The sequence below is a fragment of the Mizuhopecten yessoensis genome, unplaced genomic scaffold (assembly GCF_002113885.1).
Source record: "Mizuhopecten yessoensis strain PY_sf001 unplaced genomic scaffold, ASM211388v2 scaffold245, whole genome shotgun sequence".
Taxonomy (NCBI): Eukaryota; Metazoa; Mollusca; class Bivalvia; order Pectinida; family Pectinidae; genus Mizuhopecten; species Mizuhopecten yessoensis.
The window spans coordinates 1,237,720-1,253,458 of NW_018403450.1; the positions used below are offsets into that span (position 1 = coordinate 1,237,720).

Consider the following 15,739-nt stretch of genomic DNA (forward strand, 5'->3'; position numbering starts at 1 on the left):
AGAGAGAGAGAGAGAGAGAGAGAGAGAGAGAGAGAGAGAGAGCTTGAAGATGTTTAATGTGATATCGTGGAAGTGACATAGACGGCACTAGTAACACTGTCCATTATTCATAAAACTCTGTTTTTCAAATGTATCGATATATAAACATATATAAACTGTATGAAAATGTATGCAACTTAACATACTAATGCGTGCGTAGTAATCATCTACTATGCATGTTAACATATGTCCTCACTATATACAGTATACCTGTACACTTTCAGTCAGTCATTTTGCCACACAGCTTTAACATATATCAATATATGTTATCATGAAAAAATTGTCAGAGGGCGAAAATGGCGAAAGTAAAATCGCGATGAACGTTTTCTCTGCATACAGTATGTACATGGATAACTCCATATATAATATGATTTTAAAAAAAATATGTATACTGTACATGTCCTATGTATATACAGTGTACATGTATTGTACACAAATATATATAGCATACATAATGTACATACACGTGTTAAATACATTTAACAGAGTATTCAGATCATATGTATCTACATGTAAAATTATATATGTTTTATGTTTTCATTAATGGATGTTCTGCATAATATCAATAGTAGAAATATATTATACATTGTTTTATAAATGTTTTTTGTTCTATTGTCCTCTTCATTTATAAATATACTATTAACGGTTTGGGTTTTGTTTTATATTGTTTGACGTCCTATTAACAGCTGAGGTCATTTAAGGACGTGCCTCCATGTGCGTAATGTAAGCGTGCATGTGTCTATGTGTGATAGGGATATTGACCGTTATTTTATCGGCTCATTACGAAAGTACGGACCTGATGCCGACTGTATAGTGCTATCTCACTGAAATACTATGCCTGATGCACCAAACATATCATTCCACCGACACACGTAATATCAACTTTACACGTACACTTCTACCTACTGCATAAACTTAGGGATAAGATGGATTCGTTTTAGCATTCAAGGCAGTATGAAATTATATAATCCCGTATACGTTATATGTACATCCTAACAATACAAGAAGGAGAAGAAAACACAGAGGTCCTGATTTGTAGCATCTTTATTAACCTGTACAATAACAAATGGCGGTAGATTATACCCTCTAAACACTATGACCCTCAAATTTGCACTCAATTTATACGAAGAACGACATTCCACTCAAGTATAATGGTACACGTAGCTGCTTTCGTCCATGGTTTCTCGAGTTGCACTTAGTGCTATTTATAAAGGCAATGCATTCCTATAAATACATTTAGTAATTGTTCGAAGTAAGGTCATTTACATTAAAAAACTTGTGTAAAACGTTGGAGGCACATGGTGAGTATTTATATGAATTGCAAAAAACGATTTGCTTATAACAATCTGTGCAATTAAGATGCGATTTACGAGTAATGCTTTAGCAATGATCTTCTCAAACCAAGTTATAGACACAAATTGGAGAAAAAATGCAATGAAAATTAAATATTGATTTCCTTTTTTGTTATTACATTTTGAAAACCTTTGATCTTATTAACATCCCACTAGAAATATTTGTGCGTTAACCCGTTCATATTATCGATTTAAACTTCAAATAGTTTGAGAAAGTATAACAAACAGTCTAATAAGGACAACACATTAAAATTCAGTCGTTATCACACTTGGGCTAATACTTCTGTCACCGACACTGGTTTATACGTGTATTTCAGTAAAGTGACACCATATTTTATATTTCAAGCAGTTTATCCTTGGTATAGTATTCCAATCATCAGTACTGGATTTAATGACAACACAGCACATTTTTAAGTCATTGATATAGCATTGATATAATTTAGTCATCAACACTGTATATTGCTCTGCAGTTATTGACACTGTACTATAATATATATTGTATAACACACAATGTTTTCTACACCCTTATTGGCTGGATCACAATCATGTAGAGGCCGGTGATTTGTGATATTGACTTGGTGTTACTATTTTTAGAAACAATAGGTCAGCATTAATTCTACGATGTCATTCGGTTGTACATGTAACGTCACAATGCTCTCAGCCACATGAAGTGCATTCTTCCTCATATCTGTTCATATGTTCCATCTTGTTTTCTCCTGACATTTTTCATATGTACCAACTTGTTTCATCCTGACAGTTTTCATATGTTCCATCTTGTTTCCCCCTGAGATTTTTCATATGTTTCATCTTCTTTAGTTATATGAACATCATATCAATGTAGCATTTAATGTAACAACTGATAAAAGAGCTTTTCCTTCATCTCGGTTAACATACCTTTCTCGTGTTCATATAACCACATGTTCACATCAAGAACAGTTCATAATTGATAACTGATAACTCAAACTGTAGTTTATATTTTCGTCACCGACAGTGTTAGTTTTATTGAAAGTTTTCACATCGTGGTTTACATTACAGTCGTCGACACTATGATATATTATTTTATTAACACTAAATTTATTCACTTCTACTCTGCTGTTATGTATTTTAAAACAATACTATATTGTGTGTGCCTCTATTGGATTAACGGATTAACTGCTCCGACACTTCCCTGAGTGTACAGAAGTTAAAACCATCGGGACTGTATGACTATACGTTTTTATTACAACTGCTAACTAATATTAACGCTCGCTAGGCTATAATGTTCCCCTTACGAACTCATTATCACGTATATATATGTTTGAAGCAGCGAGAATCTTTGATGTTGTAAATCCTCAACACAACCTAGACGCAATGTGCGTCATAGATTGTACTATCACGAGGAAAAGCTTACAAATGATAGGATTGTACCGAGAAATGGAGTACAAAAGGTCATCGAGGTCAGATCATCATTTAAGTGGTCAATTAACCATTGGCTAAATGTCATTGTGCACGTGTGGCGGTGTATATATGAACAATGCGAACAAATGGTTTATGTCACAAGGAATAGCTGATAAATCTAATGTTTTCTCCACTAATCTGTGAGCGTTAATGTCGTTTGTTTGACTACACAAGTGTTTGTTGTTTACTTGAGATACATGTACACATGTGTGATAATATGAGCAGTATAATAGCTTTACAACAAACACAGCGTTTTATTTCCTGCTGCACTGAATTAGCGAAAATGTCTGTAGGATTTACGTGCGCATAGTTGAAATGGCCATTGAGAAGACCATTATTTTAACATTAAAAGCGCTCTGCTATTGATTCTACAGATTTCAAGGGATATGAATGGAAGATTTAAATATAAAAAAAATCCTCACTAATTAACCCGCATAACAGCATCTTTGTTAAACGATTTTGGATAGAAATGGTTATTTGTTCTATATGTGGGTCAGTTAAATCTAAAAGTGGCCTCAGTTTATTAGGAGGATTGTTGAAATTATGAAGCCTGAACGTCTGGTTCATTCACAAATTGCCTACTCGATCAGAAAGTAACATTGGCATTGGAGAATAAAAGATAATTTTCCGTGAACAGTACTGAAATGTATATCAAAATCTTAAATGGGTTTTCATTAACGTATGATTTGTTATGAACCGAGCATCTGCGAGTTTCAAAATTTTCAGCCAGAATTTGTACGATCTTGAGACTCTCTTTATCATATAATTAACAAAAATATACACCACTATTAAGTTTGCGATCAATTTAGCACGTGAACATCAAAGGAATTACATTTTTGCCTTTTATCAGTATTCTTTTGACACCAAATAGTAGCATTATTTTTTAGTCAAAATGGGGTGAGATGATATTTCCCCATAGTACATATAGCATCCTGCGTAATCGCGTTTTTTGGTTTATTTATATTTTTTGTTTTTCAGATGACCCCTGCACTGACCCAGACAACACCAATTGTGTAGCACCGCCATTTGTCTTAGCTAACTAATAATCTCACTTGAGTAGTAATTGGTAATTGCCTATATTATTTGCTTGCGCCATACCTGAGTATAACTGTGTCCATCTGGTAAAGATTACCTCCTGTCTTTTTTACGTCCCTGCCAACAACACTGATGGACTAATAGTCACTAATATCCCATTCTGCCTTGTACATGTATTCGGACCGCAGTTATCGTTGATCATGCTGTTTCCAAGAACCACATGCATATGATTTATTTCAATTACCAGCACTGACGTAGAGAGATAGCAGGTGCAAGTTTGTGTTCTTGCTGTTCGAGTCTGAATAGATGTAATCACACGATAAACTATATCACCAGGTTTTTAGCTTGGGGACTCTTTTTTACTGCCGCAAACCTCCATCCGGGTCTTTGCTAATAATTTATCAGGCATTTGTCTTTGTAAGGAATGTTGTAAAAAGGGGCTCTTATTGTATTGTTTGTTTGGGTGGGGTTTTTTTGTTCAAAACGAAACGTGAAATACAATTTATTTTATTTTATTTTAAAACATCGGATATTCATTTAAATGTCACAGATGTTTTGAAACTTTATGTACTATTTTCAAATATTGTGCCATGCACATGCATTTATAATTATTGTTTTCATGTTACAGAGGTAACGTTGATAGGAAATATTGCCATCCTTTTTGTTGAGGTATTTTTACAGAAAACTAATATCCACTAGTCTAGCAAAACAAATCATACCAGAAAGAACAATGGATCCTCATCCTTACATATTATGGACAGAGATTCAAATGGTATTTAAACGCACTGCTATATGTAAAAAGATCAAATTGTCACCTTTAAAATCAACATAAGCAAACTGGCTTGATCTTTGATCACATCGTTCTGAAGTTAGATCTTCGAAATCCAAAGATTATTTTCTGTAATCTTGTCATGTTAAAATCTAATGCTCACTGTTAACCACTTCGTACAGAGAGAAATGATTAATCGATTGCAAGGTTGATACCGGTCCTTTTACAAAGGAGCTTCACTAATCAAAAGCGATGATACCTTTTATTTTGTATCAACACTGGTATACATAATGCTGTAACATTTTTAGACAGGTCTATTGACGTATTGACAGCTGGTCATCTCACTTTCATCACTTCTGTTGAGATTTTCACCAAGATGCATCGAACTTAGGGATTTTGAAAAACAAGCACTTAATCTATTGCAATAACAAAGACGAACAAATTCCAAAAAATGATTTTATGTATTTAAACTGTAACGTTAACATGACAACCATTGCACAAACCATCACTATATATATATATATATTGCACATCTTACACTCTTAATTTGCATATTCACACCTTTTTAACTGGTTGAAATAGTTATATGTACAATATGTACATGGACAACCTTTGGAAGCTGAAAGACACTGTTTTATGCTCGGGTTCACAGGGACTTGAATGAAAAGCACCTTTAACTGAATATACGAAATGACATTATTTCCCTTATAATGTAAATACATTTCTACAATTACATGTGCAACTCTGTATTACCAAATATACTCTTCTATTCAAGTCCCTGTTTGGTAGTTCACACTTGTTAGCAGATTAATACACACATAGTTTACATATAATACATTACATGTATCAGCTGTGAATAATTTACTCGCACATACACTCACACCTTTTACTCATTGTTGAACACATTGTATAACCGATATTTCCTAACCCTAACATCTCCAGTCAGTCGTGATACGCTAGAACTATATGCAGCTCGTTTAGGCAGTGAAGGGAATACAATACTCTCACCCCAATGAGCATCAATTACATATTCCGTCTTTGCGTATTGCAGAGTTATCTTCTCTTGTGAGCACGTATTGATTGTAACGTCATTGGTTTGTGAGAGTAACATCATCAATTTTTGAGAAAACGATGTAATCTTCTCACACAAACCAACGACGTAAACAATCAATACCTGCTCACAAGAGAATATAACTCTGCAATACGCAAAGACGGAATAGGTGAATGTTGGCAAATATATGTGTATATGGAGGAGAAAAAATGAATATGTCAATAGTCTTTATTTGAAATAAATATTGTTTCATGAAGTAAAAGACAATTCTTTTAAATATTTTTCAACCAGTGTGTCCTACCATGTGTAATGTTGGGTATATTCACAAAAAAACACAGTGTTTGCTCCTTTAGCAGTCACCTCGTATAAACATTGCACAACAAACATTACTGTCAACAACTAGAAGACGGTAATATAGTTTAATATTAGATATGACACTTTTTCTGTCAAGAATCTGTTCCTATCAGAAAGAAATATACAGCTCTTGAACCATGTGTCACACCACTGTTATATGATCATAGTCTATGAATAGGGGCACTAACCTGGGCATAGCAAACGCTTAATACTTTTCCTTTTCATACCGAGGAGATAGTATTGCAATCGGGAAATATGTAAAACCTTTTTATGATAGTAAGTCCTTAAACTACCACACGACTGAAAATGATTTCGAGATCTACAGTGTAGTCGAAATATCGAAGTGAGTAATAACAGTTACATTCTTACGAAATATGTACATTGACGTAAGGATACTGAACCCAGTCTCCCTACCCCGAACGAATTGCTGCAACCTCTTTTGTTGCAATGATCATTGAATACTATTATAGAAAAGGGAATATGTTTATCTTATCATGAAAGTACATGGCAATTTAATATTTCTCTTAAACAAAATGCACTTGCACTTCTTAGAATCACGTATGAGTTTCACGTTGAGTGCATTTCGTTTGAAATCAAGCAGATGTACTGGAGTCGTATGCCTACACTTATCCTATGTTTTTGTTAGACATGTGGACTTTACCATTATAATGTATCCATAGACTTGTCAAAATATATCGCTGTTATCTGTTTTCATAGTAAAGTGCGGGTTTCCCTGCTAATGAATTATTCTTCGTAAAAGCTAGTTATGTGTTTTTTTTCCTTTTCGCAACACGCCCAAAAACTTCATTAAAGACATGCATTGTTATCTGCAGACAGACTTTTCAGTTTTTCCAATTTTGATAAGATTAAGGTGCAGATGTGGTTTTATGATGATAACAAGCTTAACGTTAACTGTTTTTGGGATTTAACGTTAATATAGTCCGACAGATTTGGACGACTAATTGTGATGAAGTACTTTCCTAACAAACATTGTCGGACTGTTGGTTAATATTCAAAATACACCAAGAGTGTGTACCATATAATATGGTATCATATATTTTAGATTTTGGATGAATTATTCAACTGGATTTTCAAACAACCGATGGTCCTTTGTTAACGGGCGTCATATCATCTGGGGCATATCCGAATTCCTCATTTAAATACAACTGCTTAATTGTACATGCGAGTACATGTTTTATTGATTGTAATAATGTTGCGTGTTGAAATAAGGCCCAATGCCTCACAATATACAAAGTTAGGGTGGTTAATCACCGTACGTCCTCGCACCGATGATATCTCCGCATATATTGTTGCAACTTTATTATGAGAAATGTGAGGATGGCTGAGTATCCAGTACTAGGACCCAGTCTCGTATCCCCTTTTTACACAGTTATAGTGACCTTGATTCACTGATTCACTTTGTCTGAGACATATTGTATTTAATTTCAATTTGTCAATTTCGTATGTGAGAGTCTCTTTCGATGGCAAAGTATCGCGTAGTGACAGGTACGTTCTGGAGTCATGGTCATTGGTTAACAGTGCGTCAGTTTGTCATATATCATTTATTCTGTTACCTACAAGTCATAGATGTTGTATTTGTGTACATCTGATGATCGAGGACTGTTGCATATTGAAATAGCATTCCCAACTCTACACAGAGCGATGGGCCTTTATTTACTGCGAAACAGCCAAAGTTTTCTCATCCCCAGACAAATTTTGACTTTCGCAATAGTTGGCCTAAATATTACAAGTGATAAATGGCAAATTCCTATTCAATCTGATTGCATTTTTCAATATCCAAACAACTTGTTGCATAAAATTAAGTTGTAGTTATACAAATTAATCAACTAATCTACAGTTGTAAGTGTTGGGTAAATATATTTATACATAATGATGTTTCTTGTGTAACATTATAAAAAGTAGTAAGTTCCAACAATGTAACACAATGTCAGATAGTGTTTTTGCTGTATAAAGGCAAGGCAACATCAGCACAATCAAACAGAAATGCTGTAGTACAATGAAACATGCATATATGCACTTACAATAACAAAGACAATGGGATCAAAAAGAAAACATAGCGATGGAAGTCCTTTAAATTGGAGATTTGCTATATGCAAATATAAATCTTATTATTGTTTTCATAACTGAGACATGTGAAATGGAATTAGAATAAATAGGATTAAAGTTTCTCTCATTTCCCTGTGTATAAAATAGAGATGTCCAGTGTAAGAAAGGGATGTAGGAAATTTCTATCTTACACCCCATTTCACGTGACGTGACGTCACAATGACTCAACGATGACTTGACGTCATGAATTTGGAACTCTCCAATGCAGCAATGCGGAAAAGGCGACGTGATGAAATTAAAACCTTTTATTATATATTTATCGTACATGTTAGAAAGATGTGATTATTTTTTTTCTGCGCAAACAGTGTCTGCAAATATGGGATATATGCTTAATCTGGCCGGCTAATTCGATTTCGTCCAAAACGCTCAGGGGGAAAATTGATATTTTTAAAATGGTGGCCAGTCCAAACGCATTTTCATGGTTTCTGAGCTTACTCTGGTGATTGGAATGAGAGAAAAATACTCTTTCATGCCCAATGGTGTAGGATAGGGAAATTACACCCGTTGAGATTTTCAAAATTGGCAAAATCCCGAGGCTTTACCAAATTTGCAAATTCCTCGGGTGGAATTTCCCTATCATACACCCCTAGGCATGAAAGAGTCTTATAATCTTCATATTGATATCGTTTAAGCACTTGTTTTATAAGCTATCTTATCACTTCCGATTAAAAGTTACATGTGCTTTCACAAACATGTATTGCTATCGTGAACACAAGCCATTGCACTCACATTCGTACTTTTGTCACGATCACTTTTTAAGCTGCTGCTCCTTCAATAAAAAATGTGTCTTCCTTTTTGATTGGGATTGGCAGAGATAGAGTAAAAGAAATAGAAACAATTTAGCAAACAATGAAACAGAGGTACAACATGTCAATAAGTACTAAAACAGATGCGAAATCGTTGGCAATGTAAAATTAAAAAAAAAACAAATCTGGGGTAAAATGAGGGGAATACAACTCTGGCCGCTTTAATGTCAATTAACTCAAATCGACATTAGGAATATAATATGTACGTGACTATTTACAAATAATAGTTTTCTGAAGATTCTTCCTCTCTCTGTTTTTCTCCTCACAAGATTGTTTTCTCTTAGGATGGCAGTGGTTTAGACGTAAACCTCAGGGAGAAAACTAAGTACGGTTCGATATATGAAAAGACTGCTTACTCGTCTCACCCCTCAAGAAATATGAGTATTATGGCACATGATGCAGCAATGATTTAGACTGACGTTTTGGAATTTAAAGCAGCATGTTATTTCTAAAGACTAATTAAAAGCATAAAGATAACGGGGAAGTCAGGATGATTTTAAATGTTAACTAATCATATAGATAACACTAATCACTATATGCATTGCTAATATGTATGGTCTTAATGATTCTGCAGGACTCTTATATAAAATATGTACTTGGATGAACTACATAATGACCAATATCCACAGCACTTCCACGTATACCATAGGCCAGATACAGATTTACAAATTGTGAAGGATCAGGGAATTCGAGAAAATGCATGTTAAATCCCATCCGTAAATAATTAAGATATAAATACTTAAAATATAACCAGAATCCTAATGTTCAAAGCCTGTTTAGCTTGATGAAAATTCAATACGCTGTCTTCATCAGAAAACTAGAGCATTATGGACTGGTATATTTTTCTGACATTAACTTGATTTATGAGGATGGAAATGAGTGAGGAGTTTTTCACACCATTGTAATGTGTGTTTCCACAAATATAAAATAATTGAGGGCTGATGTAAAACGAAAATAGATATATTTCTTTCATGTTGCTATTTGAGGAGGGTTTTGAAAAAAATCGAATGACAATTGATATCTAACTTTGAACAAATCACATCTTCGTTTTCACATAAAGTGTTAACAGAATTACATGACTGAGCAGCTATGTCATATCAATAGCATTCTCTATTTATGAAAGTCACATCATTCTGTGGTCACTACCTTCTCTGTTGCATGCGAGTCGACTATTTTAATTATAAATTATAATACATTGAAAAAGAAACTCCTTGCTTTAGTGATAGGTTATTCAATTCATATCCATACTTTAAAATGATCAAACAGGTAAAAACAGAAACACAAATCGTTTGTAAAAGCGGAACATGTATCTTAAAGTATGTGAACTATTTGATGAGTGATAACCAGAGGAACACTTACCACATATAATTCATGAACAGAACGTTTGCATTGACGGCATAGAGAACCATTAGTCATATATATTACAAATGCACATGATAAAAACACCTGTTTGACCATGACTTATTGCACTCTTCCACATTTAGTATCTTCTATTATAATGGAAACGAACGGCAAACCACTTTAGACGAGTTCCACGATTTGCCTTTTTTTAAATCGTTTGATCCATCTACCAATCAAAGTTTTTTGAGTTAACACGTGCCATCGACAGTCATCGCTTGGCTTGATATCTTTGATTGACTACTTGGTAAATTTCTTTGCTTTTCTTATGATCCACTTATGGTTGCATACCAACCTATTGCTACTTTTCTAAATTACTATATATATGGAGCAGTGATTTCCTTCGTCAGACAGTTTCAAACGTACAATGTACAAGTACGAAACAAAGATTTCTCTTCTATCGGGTGCTTTGCCATCGCAGCATTATCGAAGGGGAATTTCATAAGAAAACACTTTAATAGTCTTCCTATGCATGATTCGTATAGAACATCGTAGGTTTGCATCAAATGTTGAACATAAGATATCAAATGATGCCTATTTTCCCTCCAAGCCATCGACACTTGGCCTTCACATCTTCTTGAACTAAGTTGAAACACATAGCAATAAGCGAGAGTCCAAACACAAGGTACATCGCGCACAGGACGAGTTTCTGTTCATTCGCCCACTGGTCCATAGCAGTCCCTGGGACTACGTCACCGAAACCAATGGTACTTAGAGTAATAAAGGAAAAGTAAGTTCCGGTAATGACATCCCAACCTTCCCAAATTGAGAAAAGAAGTGTCCCTAGCAATATGTACGCTGTCATTACTAGTATACATAATGATGTAGGCACATGGATTGTTTCCCCTGGTGATTTCTCCTCTCCTTGGACAACCATTTCTTCCTCGATGCCTTTTTCTGGATCTGGTAGTCGACGTTTTGTTGGACTGAACAACACACAGCACACACCACAGCAAACTTTAGCATAAAGCATTCGGAACCCTGTGGCCATTAGGTCACCTATGTTTGTTAGGCACAATAACGTTAGAGGTATTCCAAGCACAGCGTAACCAATGGTAACAATCCTACCATAATCCGTCTTCGGAGCCACGTGACCATAACCTGTAAAAATCATAAACATTGTTATAAAATTTAAGTATACTCTAATATATTGATACGTATTCAAAACTGTATTCGATGAGTATGGTCGTTTTATGATGTGAAAAATTTCAGCTGTGTTTGCTCATAAAAAGGCACACTGATATTTAAGAAAATACCTCTCCGGTAAGATTACCAATATAAATTAATTACATTTCCATCGGTTGTGTTATCACGATAAAGTTTCATGGAAAACAATGAAAGAAAATCACCAATGGTCATGGAAAACTGAAATGGATTAAATTGACTAACCACGACTTAGAAATATGTAACATTCACTGCAAATAATAATGTCATTAATACCAATAAAATCAAAAGGTACTTCTATAATTTATATCATTCAGGCGTTACAACCATGTATTGGTAACATAACAGGCATACCAGTTGTCCACATAAATGTTTTGGGGTACTAGTAATTGTAGGTTGTACACTAGTTATTATACTGTTTTCTATAAAACATATCCTGGGGAGACATAAAATGGTTGCGTCATCATGTTCAGTGTAGCACCGGAATATGAACTAGAACCTTTATTGACATCATTTCGTTCCTGTTACGGTTTATGTGTTTATATTCATCTATAAAAACAAACAAGTGTATCACTTATGTTTTACGTCCGTGCACGAAACTGTCTTGCGATTGATATATTGGATATATAGATGTTCCATTCAGTTTTCACATCGTCAAAGATGTGCATGCATGAATATTCAAAATTAATTTGTATTCTTGGACCATCGGCATATCATCAACGCCGCTATCTTTACTGTGTGTTTTATGTCGTCATTCTGACGTCCCCACAGATCCATAGTAGGTATTGAAGCCTTGAATGCACAAACAAATATATTACATCATTATCTCGTGATGAATGGTAATTTTCGACCACACACTTGTGTTGACATAACTTGAAATGTACAGGACATGTCAGCCACTAATCATATTAATGCAATGCAAATGATAATTACAGCAACGAGATGCAATTTGAACGTACATGTAACTCAAATAAATGCCCTTTTGCTAAGACAATGGTTCCAATATGGTTTGTTTTATAAAAAGCAAAACTGATGAATATAATCTCGATTAAGATATTATTATACTTATGTAAACTTCAGGACATTCATGAAATTGTAGACTTAGTGACGACACATATGTACAATTAAAACCTTTGATTTTATTCCACAAACCTAGAGTGTTAGTTATTCAGGAGGTTGGTCTTTAAATACCACGTTACCACGGTTAGGTTTGGTGATGGCTATTTCGTCAAAACAGTTTCAGCATCAAAGTTGACAGCCACTTAGTTTGTATGTAAATGCCAATACATAGTTTCTATAATTGTTCAGGTATGTGCATACAACGAAATACATTCTCACTGGCAGACAAAATAATGAAGTGTGTATGTTTTTCATTAGCTCTTTTTCTCATCGAAGAACAATAATGCATACTGTTTTATTTGTAGATGCTATCTGTAGATGATCATAGAGATACACTTGATTTACATAAAGTAATTTTCAAAAACAAAATTGATAAAACTAGGTCAGACTATGAACAATGGAATTAATAACGCGGACTAACTGTGCGAAGGTACATTATCGGGTATTAAGGACCGATACGTGATATATCAAGGCACATTTTATTATTTTTACATAGTAAAAACAACGTAAGTGATTTTTTTCGCCAATATGTCTGACATAGGTTTGTATGCATACGTTGAAAAATACAATTTAACTTCTTGGTTGAAAGAGATGATTGAATGACAGCCACAGAAAATTAAAATACCTAATAGATTTGTGTAATTTACAATAAAAAGATAAAAATGAAGGCAGAGGGAAGGAAGGAAAGAAAGGAAAACGATCAAAATATGAATCAAATATAAAATATATCAAACATTAAGGCTGCAACCAAGCAATAGTAGATTAATAAAAAGAACCAACCTTTTATCAAACAAGACGTGAATAAATAAAAGAAAAAATATTCAATAGCAACGCACGTTTGTTTTAAATTCAGTATAAATCATAGAGAAGCGTTTTCAAGGTCGACAAATGAGTTAATTACTGCTGATTTACATTCATTTTCGCTGTTAGAGGATGTTAACTGCATACGAGTAAATGATTGGTTCTATACTTACATATATCATCGCATGCATTACAATAGACCCAGAAATCTAACAGCACAGCGTAACATATAGTCATGGATTTTACGATTTGCACCAGACAAGAATTCTTTTGAACCTAACCAGCTGAGATATGACCTAATTCAATCCAGGTTTGTGTAAAAGCAAAATACATCTTGTTTTATTCTCAGGAATAATTCGAAAAGCTCATTAATTCACCTAGAAAATTAGACGCATCTTCGCTGGAAACACGTGTTCGTTAGTAAGGAAAACCTGCATTTATCATGGCATATGCTCGCAAGTACACAGACAGGAAGGGTCTGATGTATGTATGCTCACGATACCGGGTAAACCAACAGACTGACTATCACCAATGCACTCCCAGTAATGAGAGTCTGCAGATAAATGATAGTGTTCTGATTGATTTATAGACACATCTCGGAATATTCTGTCAAACTAAAACAGATCCAGTGCTAATGATAAGTGACAAATGGATAGCTCTGACTATTGCGAGAGGTTCGCGTATGTATGGATTACCTATTGGGCGGGGTTTAATGTATGGTTGCACTTTTGAAACGTTTCTAATGAGGTTGACCTACATTTTCGGGAAAACAGATGTACATGTATTAAAACTTCACAATAGAGTTTCATCAATCTGTACCGTCTCTACAGACAATAATACCTAGGCCAAAAGTGACTCGCAAGATGACTTTAAAATAATAAGTGATCAATTAATTATGTTTCACCTCTCAAGCCTGTGATGTATTATGTTATTTAAAAACACATCCTTAGTTTGTCTAAGCGAGTCATGCAATGCACGCGACACCTGTCGTAATATGAAAACAATTCCGAAGAGTACTCTGGTGTGTATAAGATTATGATTTATAATGTATTATTAATTATCTTTTGCATTAGTAGGTGTCAGTTGCAATTAGTAGACTAGACTTTGTGCACATCGACGCCGTAGGTGTATGGAAAATGATTCTTCAAAGTGGATCCAATTAACTGTTTTCGACAATTTTATACACACATTGAAAAAAGCTGATCGTGTGCACTCATATTGTCGACGATAGATATAATGTTCATACATACATAATTATAGGTCGTCAAAGAAACACGTGACATTATTTATCTAAATGTCTAGGGTTGGGTCAATGTGATGTAACTTTGAACGTCCTATAGCTTGTGCCTCAAGCTACTCAATTAACTCATTGGCTTTGCCGCAAAGAAATCATTAAGGAATATGCTTAAGTTGTGATGTAGACTAATCTAGCTGCTTATGAACCCTATGACACGTGTGCGCTCGTTTTATATATCTTTATCATTAGGTGTGTTGGCGAGGTTACAAAGATAAGCAACAGGTGACAAAGAGTTGAAGGAGGTACAAACTACCAAGGATAGTATTCCTATGTCATCAGATCCTGAAGTCAATTGCTATTCGCCTTGTACGGTGTCGTAGAATACCAAGCTGAATGGCTACAACCCTCAGGTGTGTTATCGTACTCAAAGCGCTTTAGACGAATTTTTGGTGAAAAGTGTATTCTTTTCAATCATACAATAGCATCGTCAAAGTCAGAAAATGAATCACCAAGCTGTGGACAGACAAAAGAAGTTCAAGACACGTGACACTCCTCGTATTGGAACACATAATGTAAATGCATAGTTGAATGGCAAGTCTTGTGACTTTTCAGGCATTCATAATGATTAGGATTACAGTATCTAAATTATATATCACATAACCTGATCTTGAAAATCGGAAAACATTACAAACGAAGTCATACAAGGAATAGTAGAGAATCAAGCAAACTACACATCTACGGAAGGCTAAAACAGAAATAATCTGAGTTAAAAATGAGCCTTAGTTATGAAACTTGCACATGCATGTTTTCCGGAAATCAAGTTTTCGTTGAGTTGATTGACGAATGCATCATATATTTATATGTGTTTTTAAACTGAGATTGACAGCCTATTTTTTAAGAATATTTAGTGTTTTCATCATGCAGACATGCAGACAGATAAACCAATATTATAAAGTGGGACTAATTATGTCAAAGAATGAAAAGTGTGTGTCTAAAGTGTACCATATGAAGAAATGCATCCCAAGGAAAGGCGCATATAAAGTCATCTTC

The 15,739-nt window shown here is 34.5% G+C and overlaps 1 protein-coding gene across 1 annotated transcript in view; it reads right to left on the reverse strand.

Moving 5' to 3' along the window:
• Window positions 1-7,455: 7,455 nt before the first annotated feature.
• Window positions 7,456-15,739, reverse strand: part of LOC110445426 — a 59,846-nt gene continuing 51,562 nt past the window's right edge. The window contains exon 2 of the mRNA XM_021490046.1: window positions 7,456-11,469. Within this exon, the coding sequence (XP_021345721.1) occupies window positions 10,892-11,469 (578 nt within the window). The 3' untranslated portion in view covers window positions 7,456-10,891. The remainder of the gene's footprint in view (window positions 11,470-15,739) is intronic.